The 26744-nt window shown below is 40.5% G+C and overlaps 2 protein-coding genes across 8 annotated transcripts in view; one reads left to right on the forward strand and one right to left on the reverse strand.

The window, feature by feature from the left end:
• osbpl1a (oxysterol binding protein-like 1A) overlaps window positions 1-2674 on the forward strand; it is a 56276-nt gene extending 53602 nt beyond the window's left edge. For 4 of the 7 annotated variants that reach the window (XM_054789988.1, XM_054789987.1, XM_054789985.1 and 1 more), the window contains 2 exons: window positions 856-876; window positions 1205-2674. In XM_054789988.1, the coding sequence (XP_054645963.1) occupies window positions 856-876; window positions 1205-1307 (124 nt within the window). In that variant the 3' untranslated portion in view covers window positions 1308-2674. Of the gene's footprint in view, window positions 1-855; window positions 877-1050; window positions 1127-1204 lie in introns of all 7 variants that reach the window. The other 3 variants (XR_008572710.1, XR_008572711.1, XM_054789986.1) reach the window with 3 other exon arrangements.
• On the reverse strand, window positions 1989-25406 carry lama3 (laminin, alpha 3). The gene is made up of 33 exons (XM_054790051.1): window positions 25355-25406; window positions 25078-25235; window positions 24897-25007; window positions 22161-22272; window positions 21899-22069; window positions 20497-20690; window positions 20307-20423; window positions 20079-20233; window positions 16336-16465; window positions 16168-16264; window positions 15981-16097; window positions 15748-15906; window positions 13849-14000; window positions 12832-12999; window positions 12616-12761; window positions 12372-12534; window positions 10647-10774; window positions 10426-10576; window positions 10245-10349; window positions 10038-10171; window positions 9104-9221; window positions 8053-8181; window positions 7854-7987; window positions 7668-7784; window positions 7452-7596; window positions 4898-5028; window positions 4586-4766; window positions 4262-4414; window positions 4023-4182; window positions 3826-3953; window positions 3656-3746; window positions 2378-2491; window positions 1989-2285 (listed from the first exon to the last, which is right to left on the reverse strand). The coding sequence occupies exons 1-33, from the start codon at window positions 25404-25406 to the stop codon at window positions 2140-2142; spliced, it is 4467 nt and encodes a 1488-aa protein (XP_054646026.1). The 3' UTR covers window positions 1989-2139.
• Between the last annotated feature and the right edge of the window lie 1338 nt (window positions 25407-26744).

Below are 26744 nucleotides of genomic sequence, written 5' to 3' on the forward strand. Positions count from 1 at the left end.
ACTATACATGTTAATAAATGACCGTGTGGTCAAAGAGCGCGACGGTTTCCTTTCCACTTTCTCATGCACTCCAAATCATTATTACGGTTAAAAAATGTCACTTGAAATTTCACCCCTCTGCAAATATCGCCTGCTTCCAATTAACGCCCAGTTGTCTCTGTGGTTTGCGTAAATAAATGGTCGTCAGTAATTAGAGCATTTATGATCAAAACAATATTAATCTTCCATTGTTGCAAATAAGTAAGCACAGGCCAATGGAGGTGAAGCTAATGGCAGGAGAGAGGAAACATGGTCGGCCTTGTGCTTAAAGGGGGGGTCCTATCCTACATTTCCAACTATTCAGACTTATGTATGTTTGGCAACTTGCCTGGCGCAGCAATGGAAACATTTATTGCTTTCGGGGGAGCTACCCCCACCTACCTCACGAGCATCGCTGCTTTGATCTCGCCGCCTCACGGAAAGCTATCTTGTGAACAAAGAACATTCTCCAATATTCATCCAATTATATCCGACTCTTCTTCACTGTTTGCTGATTATTAGCACGTGACCAGTTGAGGGGGCGTGTCTCTATGCAGCTGACCCTCAACGCTTGACCAATCGCAACAAAGCCACGAGAATTGCAGATTTAGCCTGTAACAGCCTGAGATTTATGGCGTATCGTATTCAAAGAAACGTATTCTAATGCCCCACTCCGGTATCATTTAAAAGATGCCTGAGATGAGCAGGACAGAGGGGCCCCGTTTAATTGAAATTGTTTACTGCACTGAAATATTTAATTTAAGCCAGATTTGTCTGATTATTTTTTTTTCCCCTCCTGTGTTTTTTTTTGTTGTTTTTTTTTGCTTTGCCACTAAGGAGTCCCGTGCTTGGCCCAAGGTTAGCGGCACTCACTTTGATGATACGTGCTTGACATACAGTACATGTGTGATTTAAAAAAAACTCATATCCTCCACAGTGAGATGTTATCTTCCAAGCGTCTTGTTGAGTTGGGCTCGGGGAGGGGACAGACTGTGTGTGCTTTTATCAATGATCTGCTCTACTTTTTACCAGCATGGCAGCTTTCATCTAGTCAACCACCTCCCTCCTCTAATAATAGCCTTTCCTGCTTGTGTGCGGTAAATACTGCGTAAGAATGCAATGACAAAAAAAAAAATAGTGTGCACATATCCACCCAAATGACTTCCTTGTCTGCTCTTGTTGTCAGGTGGTTTCAGCAGGGCTCCAACCCTCACACCAGATCCCAGGACTGGCTCTTTACTGGTGGATACTGGGACAGGGAGTACGCTCATCTACCAGACATTTACTAGCAACCACTATAGCCTCCATTCTACACACAAGAACAATATGCAAACTTTTAACTGTGGCCTTCAACTACTTTTCAATCATGTATTTACTGTGAAAACAAATGTTCATAGTGGACTTTTAGCTCGCTCTGTTTGTGTTTGTATGGTTTTAGTGTGCTACTTTATCATTTTAAACATTCATAGGTGTTTGTTTTTTTGTCTGCATGTAAACACACTTTCAACCACCAACAACAGAAAAAAAACCTACAAATCACATCTTTTCCTAGGCGGGTAGTTAAATTGTACCTCTGACGATATCAATGAAACTTGCCTGTTACAACTGAAGACATCAGGCTCAGCCCGCCACCTCCTGGACAGAAGTAAAAATGCAGCTAAAAGCAAAATCTATTTTGTGGTTTTAGTTGATGTAGAACTGCAGTGCATCATATTTCATCCTTCTGTTGTATACTGAAACAAACACCACGATGATGCAGTGTGGTTCATCAATCACAACCACAATCAAAATATTAAATAGCAATATGTGTTATCACTATTATTAGTGTAATATAATAATTATTCTTATCATTATTACAGATACTGTGTGTATATTGATTACAGAAAACACATTGTTTTTATTGCAAAAGAAAGTGGACTTTTTCAACTCAATCAGGCATACATCCATATTTTTTATTCATGGTTGCATCGTTGCATTTCATGGGAAAGTGTCTTCCAATTTTTAAGGACATTCCTCTGCAAATGATTCCTGTTAGGACCAAATGCAATTGTTGAATCAATATTGGACTAGTAGTAGTAGTAGTAGTAGTAGTAGTAGTAGAACGCTGACTACACATCCTCCTCATGGTGCAGGGCATCTGCTGATGTTAACATGGCCGACCACCCTCGCCCTTGTCTCCAATGCAACACGCCTGCCGTTAAGCGCCACATTTCGCAAGCAGCCCACAAACGGGGATGCCACAGCGGCACCTTCGGCCTGTTCGGCTCCTGAAACAAACACAAAAAAAGAAAGCAAAGATTTTATTATTATTTTTAAAAAGCTCTTGTCTTTGGGAGACACCATAGGATTGTTGGGATACCTCCAATGTAAAGGGCTTCCAGTATCGAGGGGTAGGAGGTGGACACGTCAGGTCCCGCCTTCTTTTTAGATGTGGAGTCCACCGTTAGCCTGATAACTCGTTTGTGTTTGGAAACTGAGCACAAAGAAGAAAATGAAATGTGTAATTATTTACAGATCAAAGTCATTTTATTTATGTCGTCTTGAGCTCTCCTCCTGCCAGTTAGTAATGATAACCACCAACTTGCACTGCAACATTAACATTCCTTCACTTCTCAAATCTTTGTAATAAAGTTAATAACACAGTGGAACCTTGAAAGTCAAATGTGTTGGAATTCTTGACAATCTGGAATTTTAACAAAATGTTGTGGAAAAGTAGCCATATCCTGCTGTGGCGACCTAGTCGACATTGAGGATAAAAGAAGAAGAAAGCAATGTGAAGATGCTCTCTTCCCAGACACAGTCTGCAATCTCCCTCTGTGCATTTGAGGGTAAGTACACATTTTTTTTAAAGATTCCCTGAGTGAGTTGTGAAATTTTGTTTTATATTGTTATGAAATACTCTTAAACCAGGTATGTGGCTGCACGGTGGATGAGTGGTTAGCATGTTGGTTAGCAGTCAGGAGATCGGGAAGACCTGGGTTCGAATCTCCGCTTGGGTATCTCTGTGTGGAGTTTGCATGTTCTCCCCGTGCGTGCTTGAGTTTTCTCCCTAGTGAGGACAAGTGGCATAGAAAATGGATGTCCACAGTACAGCCCGGGGCTATTTGCCGCCTGCAGCTTCTTTTTTATTGGCCCTCGGCATATTATAAAATTAAAATTAAACACGACAAAGGAGGATTATTAAGCGCTTGATATCACATTACATAATTATATGTACATATACTGTATATACAAATTTTAAAATTCAAAATTTTATCCCAAAGTTGACATATGCACTTTTTTGTCATAACTGCTTAGCATAATTGATTTAGAATCATCTTATAGCGGGTTTAATAAACAAAAGTGTCCGCTTAAACGCTGCCACCTACATCACGCCCCATCAAAGGGTGTGTACTTCTATTTTATTAGACATTGTTTTTACACTTCAGCGGTCACTTAAATGTTTCCTGTGCAGGTAATAATGGTGGGATGATGCCCACAGTTTGACTCTGGAACAGATTATTCCACTTGCATTATTTCCTATCACAGGCGTGTCCAAACTTTTTCCACTGGGGGCCACATCTTTGCTTTTTTTTTGAGAAAAACAATGGTTTGACCAAAAATGTGCAAATTTACATACTGTACTATACTTGCATACCTTTAATGACGTGAAACTCCCCATCACAGAGGTTGGGGGGAGTCACTGACACGCTGACATCACCACTTCCGTCATTGACAGTGACCCCCACCTAGTGAAAGACTGCAAAGTCATTCAGTCTCTTAATACATACATAAATGACATCTGTTCAAAAAAGAGTGAGAGGTTACCGTGCTTCTAATTAAGAACACACTAAAGCTACTCTTGTAGCCTTCAAAATAGAAGACGAGGCCTGTCAGGTATTGAGGGCGCAGCTCGAACGTCAACACAAAGTGAGAGCCCACAGTGAAGTAATCATCTAGAAAGTCAATAGATTGTTAAGGCGAGTGGATGTTCAACAAGGTTACGTTTATGAGAGACCTCAAACCTAAGACCATGTGACCTCCACCGAAGTAGGTCCCAGTCTCTGTGAGCCCCTCCGAGCAGGGCGACACCATGTTGCCCGCCGCAGGGTCCCCGACGGCTTGAGCGTTCATTTTGAGGTCACGTATGCAACCCAACATGCTGGTGGTGGGGATATTAGAACCCTGTGTGAGAAGATGCATACTGTAGTATGTGAAGCAAGCACACACAATATGCCGTCGATGCAGTTTGACCTGGACAGACTTTAGCAGTGTAGGCGCTCTGAGGGTGACCTCCCAGGTACACAGGACTATGGAAGTTCAAAGATGAGCCCTCGTTGTTGGGCAAATGGCCATCGGTCACACGGATACCATCCACCAGCAGATGGAAGGTGCTTCTCTCCACGCTGCACTCCACCTGCCAAAAGAAACATCACCAGTCCGAAAGTCTCCTGGCTTGATTCAAGTCTACAAAACGCCAACATAACAAATGCTAGAGCCTACAAGGGGTCGACAAAACCAGCAATGGTCAGCTTGTTTCTATTTTTACTTAGAACATTCACTGCAGAAATCTGTGACAGTTATTTACTCTGTGCCAGTTTCCATCGTTGGTCATCGTCTTGTGGTGGATGACTCGCTTTTGTCCCAATGTCATCTTGATCTTGCCGTTTGCCATGTACAGGGCCAGCAGGGGGACGGGCCCTCTCCCTTCTACAAAGAGGAGAAGCCCCTTAGTGGACTGTGTCTTGACATCGAGGGAGAAGTGAGGCCTGAGATGAGGACGAAAAAGGTACAGTGGGCATCTGTGAGAGGACCCGTAGCCTAATGGTCATAACATTATGCAGTTCCTGTCTTCAGCAAGGATTATTTTAGTCTCTGGACGTGACCATCATGACATTACCTGTAATTAAGGTCCTGCTGAGGCAGCTGGTAACCGAGCCAGCTGTCGGCCTGTGAGAGCTGGTAGCCACGGTGGTCAACTCGCTGTTGGCGTCCACACTGACCATCTGTAGGTTCCAGACTGGTGTGTATCTAAGCAGGAATGACAAGAGGGATGCAGGAGAGATGCAGGAGCGCTGTGTTGTTTTTAAACACCTACTGCAAAAATGTTAGTCAAAGATCCTGTATATGGCAGGAGTGCTCTGCTGTTTTTAAGCACCTACTGCAACAACTCTAGTCAAAGACTGTCTACATGACAGGAGCACTGTAGTGTCTCGTCAAAGATTGTCTACATGACAGGAGCACTGTGCTGTTTTTAAAGACCCACTGCAAAAACGCAAGTCAAAGATTGTCTATATCAGTGGTCCCCAATCCCCAGGCCGCGGCCCGGTACCGGGCCATGGGTCATTTGGTACCGGGCCGCACGGAAAGAAAAAAAAAATTCCATAATTTCTTTTTTTTTGTTTTATTTTGAAAAGTGGCCGGATTCCGTCTCACGTGACGCATGTCCATTGTGCGTGTGCTAACTTTATCTAATGCCGCACAGACTACTACTGTATTTTTACCATTTTTCTTTCACCTCATATTTGGTGTCAAATGCTGATACTATGTGGGAATCCATAAAGGTAAGTTTTGATGACTTATTGAGTGCTAATGTGCACATTTGTCTCAAGTTAATTAATGCTAGTGTACTGCGTTTTACTACACATGTCAAACAGCGATGTAATATTCTCTCTGGAAAAACTTGGCTGGAACTTGAACTGGTGGATGGTGGGTCGGCATTCATTTTGTGCTTTTAATTTGATGTTATTCATGTCTTAGTTTTACACAATACATCATAAATAAGATAAATTAGATCGCTATAATGTACGAATACCCCCCCCACACACACACACATACCTGGAACACAAGCTTGGGTCAAAAAAGGTTGGGGACCACTAGTCTATATGACCAAGTGCACTTGTGGTGTTTTTTAGAATCTACTGCAGAAATGCTAGTCAAAGTCGGTCTATATGACAGGAGCACTGTACTGTTATTAAGAATGTGCTGCAATAATGCTATTCAAAGATCCTCTGTATGACGGGTCACTAGTTGAAGATCCTCTGACAGGAGCGCTCTGCTGTTTTAAAATACAGACTGAAATAACGCGAGTCAAAGATCCTTTCAATGACAGATCACAATGCTTCCCGGTCACAGGCCACGATGGGCCTGTGGGCTGCCAGTTGAGTGGACCTGTCAGGGTCCCTGACATGATTTATCGACTTTGCTTAAATATATTATATATTGTTTTTATTTATTTATTGTGTTCTACATTGTTTGATTTGTTGAAAGCCAACGTTAAATTCACAGAAATTACATTTATAGTTCATGGCACCAGCCATGATGAACTAGCTGGCAGCTCAGCATAATTACCAGAAGTGACGTAATGAGGGTAATACTGCTCAGTGAAAGCAGTAAATAGAGTAAACAAATGCTTCACGAGGTAGTTTGTCGACCTGGTTCAGTAAATAGTAGTCATGCCGAAATGTTGTGTTGCTGGCGGATGTTCACAGTATCAGAGTGATACTGTAAGTTCTTTTCCCAAAGAGGAATGTTTAAGACGACAATGGACAAAGCAAGTGCAGAGAACGAGAGACAGATGGCCCGCCTACCTTGAGTTCTGTCCTTTGCAAATCGTTTCACTGATGACTGCTTCCAAGGAACACCTTTACACAAAGCATTTGGCTTGAAAGTACGGTATAAACACATTTTGAAAAAGGATGCTATTCCACCGGTACACGGAGGAAAAAAAAAGACAATTTAGAACGAACACTACATCAAAGTTGGCACAAGAGATTAAGTCATGTCTTGTTTCCATAATGTTTTCGAAACACTATTCCACGACAGCAACAAGGCTGCAAAGCATTATACATGTTATAGAAACATCTTTTGACAGCGATATGTTTACTGTGGGCGGCGGCAACGAACATTCATCCTCCACATGCGGCCACATATACTGTAAATTACAAATGGATGTAAAAACCCCTCCACGCTCATTAAGAAGCCGATTTAAAACAATAATTGAAGGATAAGCAAGCCCAGAGTAATTTACACTTACCATTCTGTGTTTTGAAGAATTGCCATCTCCATGTCTTAAAGCTTAAGTCCATGTTCTGCAAGTTCAAATTATCAAACTATTGACACATCGTGCAAATCTTCGCTATAATCACTGTAAACATCCTCTGTCTCATTCGCCGCTATGTGTAGCTGAGCCTACTACCCCGCAAGTACGTCACTTCTGGAAATGAGGCTGAACTGTGAGCTAGTTTGTCATGAATGACGCCATGGACAACAGTATACAGTAAATGTAATTTTTGCTAATTTACAGAACAAAGTATTTTTCTAAGCAAAGTCGATAAATCATTTCAGGGACCCTTTAACTTCTTTTCCTCAACACACATTCTTCTTCTGAGATCAGTTTGAAGTTAGAATACAGTTGAGTTACTGCAGGTTTTAGAGATGACAAGATGTCTTACAAAATTGAGGTACTGGGGTCTTGTATCTACAACCGGATGTATGAGTCCAATCTTCGGGGGCGAGCTGAGGCTGCATTGACCGAGGGCGATGCCTCCCGTTGCCGACAGAGAACTTAGATCCATTGGCGTAAAGCTCTGAACCGACCTGTTTCACGTGATAGATTTTTATCAAACATAATAGCCAGAGACATCAATATGAGATCTGCCCTTAAAAACCTGGAATAAATGTTAGCGATGCAGCCTCTGAATTCTTCTGTTTCATTCACTATGCCATCTTCTGGTCTTCTATGAGCTGATTCTCCCTGCATGACGTTGTCTACACTGAGCTCCAACCTGAGAACACATATATTATTATTGTGGCTGCGTATTGTCCTCTAATAAAGTACTGAATATAAATGTTACCTTGACGGCGACCTTGTGGCACTCAAGTAGTGCCATCTTCCATCATTGTACCTTTCAGATGACATCAAGCTATAATTACCGCTTTGGAATACCAGGTAGCCATCAGACAGGGAAAGGTGCGCTGAGGCAGGGCCCTGCAGAACACCAGGGAATGCAATCATCTGCGGGACTTATTGGAGACTTTTTCTGAGGTTTTTACCTGCGAGTTACTCCTGAGAATGACGCCATGTTTTTGTTTGCTCCTAAAGCCCAGAGACACTCGCTGGTGGTCCCGTACAAACAGTGAGTCAGCAGAGAGAGATGAATGCATAGTGGCTGTACGAACTCCCTACATGAACCAAAGACATTTCTTTAATAACTTCATAATATACTTCAAAATATATATGCAACATGTTTTCATAGTGGAGGTTTTTGGCTAAACCAGATACTACCAGCTCCTATTTCTGGTGCCAAATGTGCTGACTTCATACCATATGGGAGTCATGAACCATTGATCCTCTTATTGGTCAAGCTGATTGATTTTACTACACATCGCTACACATCTAGAAATGACAAAAATAAACACACATAATAACATTACTTTACGTTGGAGACCTGCGCTTTCCTCCATTGTAGTTGTTTGCTAGCATGTCTTTTCCGACTAAAGTGTTCAATGCAGCTTGATTTTACAGTGTCCACTACTCCGTAGTCTCCACTTTTCTGCATCACTCCCTTTTATTGTTGTCCTCAGACTCCTCTTGAATGAATGACCCTGTTGCTGTGCCTAAGCGCTGGACACCACAGTATTATACTCCAGTTTCCGCTTTTTTGCTGCCCTCAGTCTCCTCATGGATAAAATGTCTCCTTAACATGGTTAAGAAGTAAATACAGGAAACTCTACTCCTCTTCCATTGTTGTCTAATCTGTTTCATTAGTCCTGATGCATTCAGTGCAGCTTGGTTTTCTGGATTTCTTGCATTACTATTTTGAAATGGAAAACAAACGGACCCATGTAGCGTGTATGTACAAATCTGGCACCTCTACCACTTTGTCAGATATCCTTTAAAAATAAATGCGCCAGTAGACAGGCATGTGACCAGTAGACAACAACAATGCAGCCTTTTTCCTCACTGATAGATAAATAAAAGTATATCAGATTTTCAAGTTTTCCATCCACTCATGGCAAATGGAATGTTCCTAAATGGTGTCAGTGGATGATGGGTGTAACCTAGCTTCATGAAAAGTGTCAAAACAATAGCAGCGTGTTTTACCAGCAGTGTGACGGGACAGCCGTCACTGACGCCTATTATTGTGTTGTACTCCACAATCTGGGCATCAGCGATCACATGGTCCACACATCCTTTCAGCGGCAGAGCTGTGAGGCCATGTCTGAGGTTAAAGACACATGATGGAAAAAAAATGAGTAGAGGCAATCCATAATGCTAAGATGAAGTAAGATTTAGGGGGAACTGTCCAACCTGATTAAGACATGTCTTTATATTTTTGTCATTATGTGTTATGTCTATATCAGAGGTTCCCAACCTATATTACCCCATGGGCTGGTTGGTATTATGTCATGTCATATTTATATTTAGTTATGACCAAAGACTGTGACATGTGTGCCTCAACACAAGAACATTAATTTTGTATTCATTTTTTAAAGTAATTTTTAAAAGAAATTGGGTTATCAGACCTTTCAATTTTAAGTTATTTGTAAATATGGTACATGTATTTATTTACAAAAAAGGACACTAAACAGGATTATTAGGTCCATACAGTACAAGAAAGAAGAAGTTAAATGATAAGAAACAAGTTCTAAAGTTATGGGAATAAAATTGTATTGTTCCAAAAAAAAATGACAAGAATTGTTTTCATTTTTTTCTAATAATTAAAAAAATATTTTTTAATTATTTATTCTTCATAAAATTCGTAATTCTTTTTATCATGAAATGATTTTTATATTACAATTTTTCTCTTATTTTTTGTTCATCATAAAATTGTGTGTCAAACTGTGTGTGTGTGTGTGTGTGTGTGTGTGTGTGTGTGTGTGTGTGTGTGTGTGTGTGTCTGTGTGTTTGTTTTTCCCCCTCACCTTCTACCAGGGGGTTTAGTGGCCCCGCCCACAGCCCAGTACCAGCCCATGATCCTACAGTTGTAAATTCCTGGTCTTATGCACTATATAATATGTATGGATGTTGTAGTTACCTCTCTCTGATGTGTTCCGGCACACCTCCGATATAAAAACTCTTATACAGAGCGTGAATATGATTTATGGAGATGAGCTTGTCTTCGTAGTGGACCGTTAACTTGTCCTCTACAATAATGGCAAAGTCTTTGTCCTGGAAGCAGACCCAGTTTATCAATACGACATATAGACACTAAAGTTGCTGTTGTGTCCTGAGCTCGTCTTACAAACAGCGACACTTTGTCATCACTTTGAACTCGGCGCAGTCCACCCACTTGTTGACCTTCAAGCACCAGATAGCCTTGCTCCACAAATAAGCACCAAAACGACTCCTGGTGCAGGTGAAAACCCAACATGAATAACAAAAACATAGCGCTGACAATATTAACACAGTAAATTCCTTCCTACGTTGTTGCCCATGTAGAACAACAAGGCGTTGGTCTCCCGGCTGTTTGTGTGGAACTTAAACAGTCGTCTCTTACTCTTGTGAGGCTCCTTCACAGAGGCAATGCTGTAGCCGCTTCCCTCGTAGTAATTGGACACCTCAGAACGAGGTAACCTGGACAAGGACAGGCGGAATTTCTTGTCAGCATTTCATTTTTACCACAGTTGGCTCTGCAAGCACTTACATTAGAGCATGCACGTTGGCCTCCATGTTGACTGCTTGCTTGTAGTTATAAAGACAAAGTGGCTCATCGTTGATGTAGGACAGTTTGATGTAACCTCTGTACTTGGGGTAGCGCACCTCTAGGGGAGGCTGCAATAGTGAAATTGGGTACAAACAGTTCTCAAAAGTGAGTATTGTTATTTTTTATCTTTTTTTTTATAGGAAAATTATTTTTTTTTCATGTACATTGGTGTGAAAAAGTGTCCTTCCTGAAGAACATCATGCCAACGGTAAAATATGGTGGTGGTAGAGTAATGGTCTGGGGCTGTTTTGCTGCTTCAGGACCTGGAAGACTTGCTGTGATAAATGGAATCATGAATTCTGCTGTCTACCAAAAAATCCTGAAGGACAATGTCGGGCCATCTGTTCGTGACCTCACGCTGAAACAAACTTAGTCTTCAGTAGTACAAGGATGCAGGACAATCATCCAAAACACACCAGCAAGTCCACCTCTGAATGGCCGGAAAAAAACAAAACTGAGACTTTGGAGTGGCGTAGTCAACAACTTGACATTAATCCAATTGAGATGCTGCGGCATGACTTTTAAAAAGGCGGTTCCTGCTGGAAAACTCTCCAATGTGGCTGAATTACAACAATTCTGCAAAGATGAGTGGGCCAAAATTCCTCCACAGCGCTGTAAGAGACTCATTGCAAGTTATCACAAACACTTGATTGCAGTTGTTGCTGCTAAGGGTGGCCCAACCAGTTATTAGGTTTAGGGGACATTCATTTCTTCACCCAGGGCCATGTAGGGTTGGATTATTTTTCCCCTCCCTTAGTAATGAAATGTTTCATTTAAAAATTGCATTTATTCAGTTGTCGTCATTGACTACTTGTAATATTTAAATTAGTTTGATGATCTGAAACATTTAAGTGTGACAAAAAAAAAAGAAATCAGGAAGGGGGCGAACAGTTTTTCACACCACAGCATATAGTAAAAAAAAAAAATATCTAGACATATTTACGTTTTTTTTTAAACATTCTTGTAATTTTCTAACCTTATTCTTGTAATTATTTTTTTCACAGAACGTTTTGAGTTATTTTTTTTATATAAATCAACATATTTTTACTTGCAAAATTCAATTTTTGTCATGTCACCATTTTTCTTGTAATATTACAACTTAATTCAAATAATAAAAAAAAAAATTATAAATTATTACACATCTTTCTAGTAATAACTTTTTTTTTCTAGCGTAAAATTTTTCCACTTTCTCCTTTTTAAAAATTACAATTTATTTCCACTTAAAATTACGACTTTATTCTGGTAATATTTTCTCTTTGTTCTCATAATCACGATGTGCCATGACTGTATTTTCATGGTAATAGTAGCATTTACAGGTCTAGTGGTTAGCACGTTGGCCAACACAGTAACAGTCTGGAGATCGGGAAGACTTGGGTTCGATTCTCCCCTGGGCATTTCTGTGTGGAGTTTGCATGTTCTCCCTGTGCGTGTGTGGGTTTTGTCCGGGTACTCCGGCTTCCTCCCACATTCCAAAAACATGCATGTTAGGTTCATTGGAGACTCTAAATTGTCCATAGGTATGAATGTGAGTGTGAATGGTTGTTTGTCTATATGTGCCCTGCCATTGGCTGGCGACCAGTCCAGGGTCAGCTGGGATAGGCTCCAGCATGCCCCCGTGACCCTAATGAGGAAGAAGCGGTATAGAAAATGGATAGTAGCATTTACCTTAAAATGCTCAGGGTAGCCACCCACATAGAACACAGTGTGTTGGGGATCCAGTTGAAGGATGCCGCCATTCATATTTGAAAGGTAACGTTTAGGATCGTAAGGGCGGGGCCACTGCGACGTGAAGTTTGCTGTGATGTTGACTTCAACATCCTGGTAAACTCTGCAGGAATGTTTGACAGTTGAGTCAACAATTGGAAGCTGTCAACAACCATAAACAAAACTGTAGGCTGTTGGATGAAACCTGTGGAGAACAACACGGTCAAAGCTGGAGGAGCTGGTGAAGGTCGTTATTTGGCTGGTTTCCACCTCGTGGATCACGCCGCCCAACTTGTAGACGCAAATCAACATGTTACGCCTGATGGCCATGCCGATGTAGTCTCCTGAAGCCTGAAATAAGACGAGACTGGACGTCAGCTTTGCCGGACTGTCGTCTTGACAGCTATAGCTGTTAACTCACATCCTCGCTGCCCAGGTACAACACAAACATGCTGTTGTCAACCTTTTGGGGATTTTCTTCCACACTGATGAGAAGATCGATGGCTGTGAACGCCTTCATGTCTTCAACCTGCCTGGGCGAACGAAGCTCAATGTGACCCCTTCCACTGAAAGGGGTGGCAAGGGAGATCTGCAACAAAGATAAGTTCAGGATGAAATCATGGAGGAAAACTCATATTAAACTCTTCATACTGATGGTGGTGCTGATTTAAAAAAGCATTAGCTATTTTGCAACTTTATTCTTGTTAAATTACAGGTTTTGTCCTGTACTTTGTTTACATATTACCAATATATTCTCATTAAAATACAGTAGATATATTTCTATTTATGTTACAACTTCTTGAAAAATAAGTTTTATATAGTATGTACTAGTCTGACTTTGTCATAAATTTAAAAGCTACCTTTATTTTATTTGTTTAAGTTAGAACTTGAAAAAATAGTCTTTATTCTCTCTTTGTTTTTCATAATATATGGCTCTTAAAATAGTAAAATATGAAAATGAAAAATTCTTACACTTGCTGTTGCAACATAATATTTCTAAACTTGTGGAAATGCAAGTTTTTTGTCATTATTTGGTAAAATGACAGCGTTAATATCACAAGTGGTATGACACAATGTTTATTCATGTAATATTGTAACTTAATCCGAGTACAATTACAGTTTTTCTCATACAATTCTGACTTTGTTCGTGAAATGGATACTTTATACTCACAGTAGCATTTGTGTTTCTGTGAAGTGTGGCCCTAATAATCCTGAAGAAACATGGCCGGCTATTTCCTTTTTTGGGGCAAAATCATGTTAGTAGTGTATGTGACAAAAATGAGCCCCTAAAGTTTGAAGGTCAGTCGGCGTTTTTGAGAAAATAGTGGGGCCATAAAACATTACTGATGGGATCTTTATCCTTCATCTTGTCTTCAGATATTCAAAATCAGTAGTGTTCAAACCAGAAAAAAGCAGCTCATTCCTAGGAATACTTCACCCTGTTCAGATAGCTCCTTGTCTCCTGGACCAGTTCTTTGATTCTCTTGATGTTTTCTGTCATGTTGTCACTAGGAGGCCACTTGCCTCTGAAGGCCTCCACTTGAGCTAGCTTGGCTGTCACCAGTGGGAGCGCTTTGCTCAAACTCTTCACTGAAACACATCATTGGTATAGCATTTGGAACATTTGACATCCATCCATCCATTTTCTATGCCGCTTATCCTCATTAGAGTCGCGGGTATGCTGGAGCCTATCCCAGCTGACTTTGGGCGAGAGGCAGGGTACACCCTGGGCTAGTTGCCAGCCAATCACAGGGCAGTAACATTTGACACATAATACAGATGTCCTCAAAGTTTCATCATTAGACAAATCATCAGTGACTTTTGGACAATTAGTCTCCACGTCCCATCCGTGCCTGTGGAAAAGTGTTTCGCTTGATGGCGACCATGTTTTTCAACCAATTACCCTAAAGCAGAGGTCGGGAACCTTTTTGACTAAGAAGCCGTAAAAGCCAAATATTTTTAAATTAATTTCTGTGAGAGTCACATACTTTTAACACTTAATGCAACTAAATGTGTACATTTTTCAGCACCAACAACTTTAGAAAATAGTGTCTGAATGGATTCTTTTTAATAATGTTGTGATACTGAAGCTAACCAATAATAATGCTATAATAATACTTCTTACAGTAATGCGACGGCCGCAGGGTTTTACACGGTGCTTTCTTTTCGCCATCTCCTTCATCAAAAGGGTTTACTCTGCAGAATTAGCTTGCTGACTATTTCATTAAAGGATGTAAGTTTACTCATTGACTTCTCAATGTCCCGGGTAGGATACCACATTATCCAATAATAGCCAAGTTTTGGTGCCGAACCAGGAACATATCGGAAGGACAGCTGGCATTGGCATCCGCACTGCAGTAGGAAGTGGATGGCTAGATTAAAATGCATGACAATGTTTTATATTTTGAATGTTTTTAATACTGTGATTCCTATAACGTTTAAAAAATTTAAGTAAATACATTTTATTGTGTTGAGAAATGTCTGAGTGACAGATGCAGTCCTCAAAAGAGCCATATCTGGCTCTCGGGCCAAAGGTTCCCTACCCCTGCCAAATTCTTGGTAGAATTGGTACAATTTTATTAAAATTAAAATGTAGAAAACTGAATTTGAAAAAAAGATCAAATGGAATTTGAGGAAAAAAAAAATAATACAGATTTCACAGGGCCCTATGATTGGTTTATTGGTTGGTTATATGGTTTAAGTCAAAATAAAACATAATGAAACCTTCATGTTACAGTATTGTAAATATAATGATATTGATGTATCATTAAGATAAATTTAAAACTTTTTAAAAATACAACTCTTCAACTCTACAATTCTAAAATCTAAACATGCACTACAATCAAGACCAGCAATTGTCAAATATGTAATGTCAAATATGTAATGGAATTAGTGATTAAGTGATAATTAAGCATTATTATAAAATAAACTGAGGGGAATAAAATCCCAAAATAAAACCAAAAGTAGTACTGGAGTAATTTCTGCCAGCAAATTATAATTATTACAAACCCACTTATAAATACTATGACATACAATTATTATAAAATACAATAAAAAATACACCTTTAAAATATATTGAGATGCACATAAATAATTCTATTTAAAAAAATCAGTGAAGAGAACTAATGGTACATTAAATTAGAATAAAATCACTTAGTTTTATAATTTCTCAAATACTGTATATGTCTATATATTTAATAAATCTAAACTATAATGATACATGTTTAAAAAATCAATACAATAAGTATTTTTAATGTACTCAATTTTATTATCAATAGCTAAAAACTTACAATTTTTCAATATTTTATTGAGTGCCTCAGGAATAATGAGCACTTACCAGCTTGGCGTGTGTCATTTAAGTTGTCATTTAAAACCACAGAGGTGATGTTTAAAACTTCCTTCCTTATATTCCTCAGCCTGTGCGTCACATGACCAACAGTGGTGTTTGTGGTCCAGGCAGCCTTGTTGGCAGACTCTATCAGGGTGCCCATGTCCTCTAAAAATCAAGAACACAGTCCACCCACAGGGATTCAGGCAACAAACGCGTCTTCACAAAAGTGAATCACTGACCTTTTTGGAGCCTTCTGAGGTCATCGCTGGCTCTGGAGAGGAAAAATTGCATTGTGTCTGCTTTGTCTTTCTGCCTTTGCACAACTTCTTTGTGGATGTTGAGTGACTGTGAGAGCACTGATCCATACATGACATCGCATCATTCACACACATGAAAACCTGATTTAAAATGTGTTGTGTTCCATACGTCTGAGGTCGTCATGGGTGGTGTTGGCTCCTTCCCATAATAGAGTTGCATTATGGGCCAGCTCCGTTGTCACAAGCACACATCCCCACATCACGTCCTAATTCACAGTAACAGAACGACTTTATCAAACATTACATCTTCCATTCCGTTTCCCAACACTTGACTCACCTTTAAGGCTTCGGTGGCGGTCATGTTGGAGTGATGTGCGACCACTGCTGCGTCTCCCATGTTGGTCGTGATGTTGTCAAACGTGTTTGCCTCACTGAGCAGCCTGGTGTTGTTGAGTTCATGGAGAACTCTGCGATGACATTTAGAACAGATTGTTATGTATGTGTTGTATAGTGGTGTATAAAGACATAAATAAAACTAACATTTCCTCTTGGGACTCAATAGCATAAAGCAGCGATTCCCAACCAGGGGTATGCTTACCCCTAGTGGTACGTGAGCAAATTGCAGGGGGCACGTGGAAACATTTAATTTCCAAGATGATAAGTATTGTCAGTCATTTCATATTAAGCCAGACAATAAAATGCAATGTGTGCACTACTAGTTTCCCCCGGGAGACAATAACCTTTGGCACAGCTCCACCAAAGTCATAACAGTTGTGTTACAGGCCCTGGGGGTACACAAGACAAAAAAAGGTTGAGAAACGCTGCTATAAAATATCGCAAAAAATAAGAATAAATAATTTTTCATGGAGGATAAGTAGCATAACAAAAACAGTGATAATATGGCTAGATACAGTGGTGTTAAAAAGTGTTCGCCCCCTTCCTGATTTCTTGTTTTTTTGTCACACGTAAATGTTACAGATCATCAAACAAATTAAAATATTAGTCAATAACAACACAACTGAACACAAACTGCAGTTTTTAAATTAAACTATTATGGGAGAAAAAAAAAATCCAAACCTAGTGTACATGCCCTGTGTGGAAAAAGTGATTGCCCCCTAAACAGAACATGGTTGGGCCACCCTTGGCAGCAACAACTGCAATCAAGCGTTTGTTTTCTGGCAAAATTGAGACTTTTTGTTCAGCAGTGGTTTTGGTCTTGGAAGTCTGCCATGCAGGCTGTTTTTGCCCAGCGTCTTTCTCATGGTGGAGTCATGAACACTGACCTTAACTGAGGCATGTGAGGCCTGCAGTTCTTTGGATGTTGTTGTGGGGTCTTTTGTGACCTCTTGGATGAGTCGTCACTGTGCTCTTGGGGTAATTTTGGTTGGTCGGACACTCCTGGGAAGGTTCACCACTGTTCCATGTTTTCACCATTTGTGGAGAATGGCTCTCACTGTGGTTCGCTGGAGTCCCAAAGCTTTAGAAATGGCTTTATAATCTTTTCCACTTGAACTCAGGTGTGATAAGTCACAGTTATGTTTTAACAGGGGGGCAATCACTTTTTCACACAGGGCCATGTAGGTTTGGATTTTTTTTCTCCCTTAATAATAAAAACTTTCATTTAAAAACTGCATTTTGTGTTCAGTTGTGTTGTCATTGACTCATATTTAAACGTTTGATCTGAAACATTCAATTGTGACAAACATGCAAAAAAATCTCTCTGCTTCTGAAACTGTACAAATTAAATAAATAAAAAATAAACGTTCACTTTGGGGTTCACTTATAAATTAAAAAATGTAATTAAAACCATTATAAATACGTTTGTAGACAAAATGGGAGAACCGGCCCAACACAGTAGCATAATAAATGAAGTATAGTACAGTTTAATAGAAAATATGAAGGAATAAGAAAAGAGACCAGCATATTAATAAATATGTATATTTAAACAAACAAATCAGATGCAAAATTCACCCCTGGGATTAGGTGCATAATAATGTATAGTATAATGAAAAATGTAAAAATATATTAATAAATAAAATCTTTACCTCAGGGTGTCAGTGGTATAATAAATAATGTGGTATAATGAAAAAAAAAATAGATGACTTTCCCTTGGGATCAGTCTATTAAATTAAGTCCTAAAATGAAAATGGTAAATAATTCAGTACATGAATAAAAGAGAAAGACAACTTCCCCTTAGGGATCAGTAATATAATTAAATTTTTTTACTTCCTGTGCATTACTTCCTGTCCTTTCTTTATTAGTACAACCCCTGGCAAAAATTATAGAATCACCAGTCTCGGAGGAAGTTCATTCAGTTGTTTAATTTTGTAGAAAAAAAGCTGATCAAAGACATGACACACAACTGAACTAATTTCAAATGGCAACTTTCTGGCTGGGCCGCACGGTGGCCGAGTGGTTAGCATGTTGGCCACACAGTCAGGAGATCGTGAAGACCTGGATTCCACTCTCCGCTTGGGCATCTCTGTGTGGAGTTTGTGCGTGGGTTTTCTCCGGGTACTCCGGTTCCCTCCCACATTCCAAAAACATGCATGTTAAATTGTCCATACGGGTGTGAATGGTTGTTGGTTGTTTGTCTATATGTGCCCTACGATTGGCTGGCAACCAGTCCAGGATCGCCTCTCACCCAAAGTTAGCTGGGATAGCCTCCATGAGGATAAGCGGCATAGAAAATGGATGGATGGAACTTTCTGGCTTTAAGAAACACTAAAAGAATTTAAGAAACATATTTTTGGTAGTCACTAACAGCTACTTTTTTAGACCAAGCAGAGAATTATCTAAAAAATGATGGAATCACCCTGTAAATTTTCATTCCCTAAACTAACAGATAAGATCTGTTGGTTAGTCTGCAGTTAAAAAGTAGTGATCACATCTTTGAGAGCTGTTGCACCAAGAAAACGGAAAATGCACAGCAAAACAAATGAGGAACAAATTGGAGGAAACTAGAGTCAACGTCTGTGACCAAACTGTAGGAAAGCGCTGAAAGAAAATGGGATTTATACACAGAAAAGCTAAACGAAAACCATCTTTAACACCTAAACGGGAAAAAACAAGGTTACAATGGCTAAGGAAAAGCAATCAAGGACTGTGGATGACTGGATGACTGCATTGGGCAAGGTGATGATGCTGGAACTTTTGTTTGGTGCCGTTCCAGTGAGATTTATGAAGATGACTGCCTGAAGAAAACATGCACATTTCCACAGTCATTGATGATATGGGGCTGCATGTCAGGTAAAGGCACTGGGGAAATGGCTGTCATTGCATCTTCAATAAATGCACAAGTTTACAGAACATGCAAACTTCACACAGAGATGCGTGGAGATTCAAACCCAGGTCCTCCCGATCTCCTGACTGTGGCCAGCATGCTAACCACTCCGCCACCGTGCAGCCACGGTCAATGTTATGGCCTGCAAATAGCCCGGATCTCAATCCAGTTGAAAATCTATGGTGGAAGTTGAAGAAAATGGTCCATGGCAAGGCTCCAACCTGCAAAGCTGATCTGGCAACAGCAAAGATGGACCCAAATTGATGACGAGTACCGTTTGTCACTCATTTAAGTTCATGCCTCAGAGACTGCAAGCTGTTAAAGCCAGAGGTGGTGCAACAAAGTACTATATGTGTGTTCAAGTGTTCTTTTGTTTGTTTGTTTTTCATTATTCCTTAATCTTTTCCTCAGAATTAAGTGATTCCATATTTTTTTTCCCTCTGCTTGGTTTAAAAAACTGTTACTGACTACCAAAATGTTTTTCTTAATTTCTTTTAGTGTTTCTTAAAGCCATAAATGTGCCATATGAAATGATTTTAGTCTGTTATCTGCTTTTTGCTAGAAAATTAAACAACTAAATGAACATCCTGGAAGACTGGTGATTCCTTATTTTTTGCCAGGGGTTGTATGTTTGTTAGATTGCAAGGATTACACAAAAATGATTGATTTATGCAGAACTTTTTGGAAGGGTGGGGCACCTCATTGCATTTGATAGCTTTAAAATGTAGCTTGTCGACATTCGGCACTCCAACAGGAGGAGCACACAAAGTGCATGAAGAAATCAACTAGTAACCCACTGTTGCATGTCTGCGGCCAGTCTGCTGAGCTCCTCTGCATGCTTCTCAGCCTCGCTTATCATCTCCGCTTTGGCCAGGATATGGAAGATGCTATCAATCCTCTTTAAGAGCTGCAGCTTGGCACCGTCTAACTGAGCAGAGTTGTCCTCCAACACCTGCAGCGCAATGGCCATAAACTCATTCCAGCGAACACAACAAAATCTACTCAAGCAGAAGATGCTAGCTTACATGTTTGATGTCTTCCAGCTTTAAAAAGATGTTGGTGATGTTGTCTAACTGAAGTGCTATCCTCTCGCTCACAGTAAGGAGTGAGTTTGTCTCCAGAGTGGCTTGATGATGATGATGCTGGTGTTGGGCAGGTTACCGCCAAAATGTAAGTACTTCATTTATTACTAGCTACAGATGTGTTCAAGGTTACCTGCAGGTGATGCAGGATGGAAGCGCTCTTCAAATTAAGATCTTGTGTCCTTTTAACTGTGTCCTCTGCACCTGACAGAAGATCAGTCATCTTCTTCAGAAGAACCTCTGAGGTCCTCAGGGAGTTGGTAGTGGTGTGGTTCTCAGTCAGTTGGCTGGTTCCTGCGGCGGCCATCTTGTTTATTATCTCCAATACTGGTGAGAACAAGGGAGCACTGGTTTTAATATCAGAGTTTATTGCCATTTATAGATGTTCAACAATTAGGGCAGATTCAAATACCATAATTGTTTCTTTTGGTGACCTACAGCTCACATTAGCTTAGCAGCTAGCAGCCAGCAGCACCAATACACTTGCAATACTTGTGGTCAAAGAGAGCCACACTTTCCTTTCCTTTTCTCATGTCATCATTAAGTTAAAAATATAAATATATATATATATATATATATATATATATATATAATATACACTGTATAACGTGTTTTGGAAATAACAGCCTCTCTCCACTTATTGCCTGCTTCCAATTAACGCCCCGTCTTAATCTGGGGTTAGGCGTATAAACATCCCAATTATAATTCAAACATTTCAAATGTCTGACCCAAAATGGCCGACGTGGCTAACACACTAGATTGATCATTTTTCAGCTAATTCCCTTCAAACTTCCATGGATTATTGTTGTATGTTGTGGTGGGAAAATGTGTAGTTTACAGGTATGACTTAGGTAACACACTATCTTATTATATGAATGACTTTTTATAGCTTTTTGCAGAGTTTGAATTCTTGTATCTGAGCTTGTATCTTGCGTTCCAATTAACTTTATTGGCTTCTCAGAAGGAGGTTGCCTGTAACATGGTGGTGACAAACATTGGCAGAGGTCAACCAGGGTACCATGATTTGATCAGGCTATCTCTTCAGATGCTGCCCTAATAAAAGCTAATAGGGGGTCCAGGAAATATACATTGACACCTAAGGGTCAGAGGAAGTGTTCTTCTTTGATATAAGCTCTCCCCCCAGATGAACCGGCACCTTGGAGTGATTTCTTTCTTTTATGATGTAATTCATTTGCATGCAATAAAGTATAAGGGCTGGTGTCAGAAAGTCACTCTTGGCCTCTCATCTGCAGACCTCCACGCACTCTTTGTTGTCTAACCCCTTTGCAAAGATATAATAGACTGCTCAAGTTCTGTCTTTGTTTCAGGCATTATCTTTCTTAGTTAGGATTCATTTTTTTCCACAACAATGGCAAAGGATAGGGTCATGTGCGTTTTTGTTTTTTTTTGTGATGGTTCTTAACTTCTACTAATATTTTGTTTAGCCCAATGCTAATGCTCCAAAATTCACCATGAAACCGTCTAACGTGTGTGTAAATTGGGCATCCTGCTTGAAGAAAAAAGATATTAATCACATGTCTGCGCCTTCTTCCTCTCACGACGGACTCGGCCTCTGTGGGCAGCGCATCCTCTCTCATTCATTTCCTCTGCGAGGAGACGCCGAGCCTCCTCCGTCATCGTGGTTATTTCGTCTTGGCCGTAGAGCGCGATGACATCTGCAGCCTCATTTGGCCGCTTTATGAAATCTGCCAAATAATAGCAGACATACTGTATCACTTTGGGTGACATGTCATCTATCTGTGTTGCTGCGGTGTCATAATGTGTTTAATGGCATACCTTGTATCGATGCCAGGAGAGCTTCAGCATCACCGAATAGATTTTCTACCTTGATTTTTGTCTCCTTCCCATTCTGTAAGGCCTCCTTCGCATGTGAGGACACTTGAAGGGCCTACAAAGAAGACAAACTGTTTGCATATTGTTGAATAAATCATCTTTAATCGGGAAGTATGTTAAACACACATGGTGAAAACTAGTTTTACTGTCTGATTTTACTGCTACTTTATCTTCCACCAATGTAGTAAAATGCACAGATAATAATTAACCTCAATCATTATAAAACTCTACAATTGAAACAGTAAAAACATGGGAAAAGTTCAGGGAAGCCATGGACGACGGCTCCCGGATGGCTTCTAAGAGATTCTGGACAACCATTCACTATCTCGGGAGGGGCAAGCAATGCACTGTCAATACCTTGTATTGAGGATGATGTGCTGCTCAAAATGTTGTGGATCATTGTAAGGCTACTTGGAAGACATCCTCAACCAACAAGTCTTACACTGCAATGGGCTCTCCTATCTCCTGAGCTGAGGTTGCCGAGGTGATCAAAAAGCTTCTCTAGGGCAGGGCACCAAGGATGGATGACATCCATCCAGAGTTGCTCAAAGCCCTGGATACTGTGGGGCTTTCTTAGTTGACCCGACTCTGCAGCATTGTGTGGACATCGAGGGCAGTGCCTCTGCATTGATAGACCAGGGTAGTGGTTCCCCTTTTTTACAAAGGGAGACTGGAGGTTATGTTCCAACTACAGTATTGTGGGATTGCGCTCAGCCTCGCTGGTAAGTTATTTTCAGGAGGTCTCGAGAGAAGGGTCCACCAGAGAGTTGAACCTCAGAGTCAGGAGGAGCACTGTGGTTTTCGTCCTGGTCGTGGAACTGTGGACTAACTCTATACCCTCAGCATGCACAATCTGTGTCCCTCGAGGAATCCTGTGGGGGGTACTCCAGAGAGTATGGGGTTTCAGACCGCCCAATTCAGACGATTTTCTCCCTTTATGACAAGTGCCAGCGTTTGATCCGAATTCCCGACAGTATGTCTGACTCGTTTCCTGTGAGGGTTGGACTCTGCCAGGACTGCTCTTTGTCACCAATTCAGTTCATAACTTTCATGGACAGAATTTTTACATGCAGCCAGGGCGTTGAGAAGGTTTGGTTGGCTGCAGGATTGGGTCTCTGCTTTTTGCAGATGATGTAGTCCTGCTAGTTTCATCGGGCTGTGACCTTCAGCTCTCATTGAATCCGTTCGCAGCCAAGTGTGGACAACCGTGAGTGGAATTAGCACCTCCAAGTCCGAGTTGATGGTTCTTGCTGGGAAAAGGGTGGAGTCCCATCTCCGAGTTGGGGATGAGATTCTTGGGGTCTTGTTCACAAGTAAGGGAGGGATTGAGCATGAGATCCCTTGGGAGCCACGGAGAGCAAAGTCTGGGTTTCTCATGCTTATGCTGCTGCCCCTGTGACCCGACCCTAGATGGACAATGGACATTGCTGGTAGATGCTAGTAGCAAGGCTAATCAACATACACAGCAGAGAAAGGACATGGAGAGTTGGGAGGATCATAAAAAAGCTCAGAGACACACACATGAAAACAAAAAAACATCCATCCATCCTCTTCTGCTTATCCGAGGCTTATCGTGGGGGCAGAAGCGTAAGCTGGGAATTCCAGACTTCCCCCTCCTCGGCTACTTTGTCCAGCTCCTCCCGGCAGATTCCAACGTGAGAGACATAGTCTCTCCAATGTGTACTGGGTCTTCTCCGAGGTTTTCTACCGGTCGGACGTGCCCTGAGCATCTCTTCAGAGAGGCGTCCGGGAGGCATCGTGACCAGAGGCCTGAGCCACCTGAATCTGGTTCCTCTCGTGGAGGAGCAGAGGTCCCACTTCGAGTTTCTCCCAGATGACAGTGCTTCTCATCTTATCTCTAAGGGAGAGTCCAGCCATGAGAAAACTCATTTCAGCCGCTTGTACCTGCGATTCTTTTGGTCATTACTCAAAGCTCATGACTATAGGTGAGGGTAGGAACGTAGATTGATCGGTGAATTGAGAGCTTTGCCTGTTGGCTCAGCTCCCTCTTCACCACAACAGACGAGCGTTTTCCAGATTATAAATTGATTCAACACATCTATGTTGTGATTGAATTACAGTTAGAAGTTTAGAATGCAGTAATAATGCTACAAAAAGCAAGCATTCATTGTTGCGATTGTTTTTTTCAGGGAGTGATGGCAGTGGTTCCGGTGTGTTCTGTAGAGTGTCCACAGTGTCAAAGGGGCCCTATCCAGCTCAAAGTTAAACCAGGGATACCTTTTAAAAACACCAACCTGATGATATTGCTCTTACACATCCTGTAGAACAAGAGTACAACATTTTAAACACATACATGAGTCTGATAAGTTGGAAATGTACGATAGGGCCCCTTTTTGATTTTACCTTCTTCTACAACACTGTAGGGCACCTAAACTGCAAAGAGTATTGGACATTAATTGGAAGCAGGCGATAAGTGAAGAGAGGTTAAAAACTTGTTAGATATACAAAGTTATTGTTTTTAACTTTAATGATAATTTGGAGTGCATGAGAAAGTGGAAAGAAAAATGGAAAATTATCATTAAGCTATTCAACAAACTTTGTAGTTGCATTCTTTTTTTTAAGCGGCTTTTCAGGAAATTAAGACCCGATATGCATTGTGGGTCAGTTTTTAGCGCACCGAGTGTTAATTATCTTAAGTACAAGTCAGGTGATGTATACCATGTCCATGAGCTGGTCCAAGTCTTCTCGGACCGTTTGGACGTCTTCTTCCTGCTGTTCAGTCTTAAGGTCCGGATGTCTCTTAGCAGTGATGAACCTCTTCACCAGGCTCTGCAGTACAGCAACAATACAAACACATTTTAGGCCAAATTAGCAGTAGTCATGTGTGGTAGATACATACCTCGGTGACAGAGATGTTCTCCTGAAGACTGCTCAGCTCAGACACAGAACCAGAGACGTGACTGATGCTCTGAAGCTGCAGCAACAGCCTAGGCAGGCCACTCTTGTTACTCCTCAAGCCGAGCAGCAAAGCTTTGTGGCAGCACTCCAAACCTGTCACTTGATAACAAGTACAGGGTGCACTGCTACTGTTACTAGAACCACTTGGTCCAATATCAAGCCTTTGCTCTGATGATGGATAGTTTTTTTATTAGTGTGAGTAATATGGAAAAGCTCACCATGTTCCTCAGAGCCGCTGTCACCAGATTTGATGCACTCTATAAGCAACATTAATCCATTAATAATAATTATATTTGTATAGCACCTTTCTATAATTTTTTTTCAAATATACAATACAGTAGTCCCTCCTTTATCACAATTAATTGGTTCCAGACCCAACCTTGATAAATGAATTTCCACAAAGTCGGATTCCTTCTTTATAAATAGAATATTTTTGTAGTTAGAGCATAGAAAAAACATTTTACGACCTTCTGGTTTTTAGTGTTATTAGAGCCCGCTAGATATGACGTAACACCCCTACAGTCACCTTTACACTCGTATTCCCCTGTATAGTAGATATAATCAGAGAAAATAAGCCATCAAAGACATTAATAAACTTGTGCTTGTGTGTGTTGCAATAAATGTATTCTGGATGTGTGGAGGACAGGAGGAGGCATCAGGGGTTCATGTTGCGTTTTAGCTTGGCATGGGTTACGGCTGCAACAGTATCCCGTGTTATTAGTATGATTATGACTATTATGTTATTATTGTGCCTGTTGTAAGATAATTCAAACCTTCAACAAAAGCCTGTTGTTCCGGCAATCAAGTCTGGCGCTTGTATGTTTCCCGGAACATTAAAGTAACATTACTGACACCTAGTGGTTAGTGTAGAATACAACAAATGCTTAATTTAGGCAAACAAAATTTGCTTAAATTTACAAATAGGCTGTATTCACCCACGTTTGTTGAATTTTGTGGTTGTAACATGTAACATTTTAAAAAGATTACAATTTTTACAAGTTTATGAAAGAGGAGGTAAAATGGCTCTTTTGATTGTAAAGGTTGCCAATTATTACAATTATTATTGTTATGTTAACTATAAGGATAATGCAAAAAACTTAGGATTCGGAAAAAAACGAATTGAAATTTCCTCAAAACCTTTTACAAGAGTGGTGCATGGAGCCAATGGAGAATCCATTACATTTGGTGCAATTCCAGATCAAGGTGTATATTTTTTTGTTATTCTTAAAAATATAATTGACATTATTAGTTTTAAATGTTTAATGTTTTTTCCTCTTAGATTAAATTTTTTTCCATAAATAGCAAACAGCGGAACCTCTGTTAGCGTATGTTGCCAAAATGACTCATACAGTGTTTATGTATTTTTTATCACAAAACTTCCCTGTTAGCAGTGTGTTAGCATGGAAACCAGAACTGGAAGTCATTGTTCCCGGGTTACGTCGCCCGTCTATGACATCATCAGCGGTTGACTCTGTAGTTCTTTGCTAAATATTTTTACTTTACTTTAGTTACGCCACAAGCCTCTGCTTTTCTTATTGATCACAGCTGCCCAATAACCCATAATGGAGCCAAAGAAAGTCGCAAGTGCTAGCATTTCGATAAACAACG

The sequence above is a fragment of the Dunckerocampus dactyliophorus genome, chromosome 10 (genome assembly GCF_027744805.1).
Source record: "Dunckerocampus dactyliophorus isolate RoL2022-P2 chromosome 10, RoL_Ddac_1.1, whole genome shotgun sequence".
NCBI lineage: Eukaryota > Metazoa > Chordata > Actinopteri > Syngnathiformes > Syngnathidae > Dunckerocampus > Dunckerocampus dactyliophorus.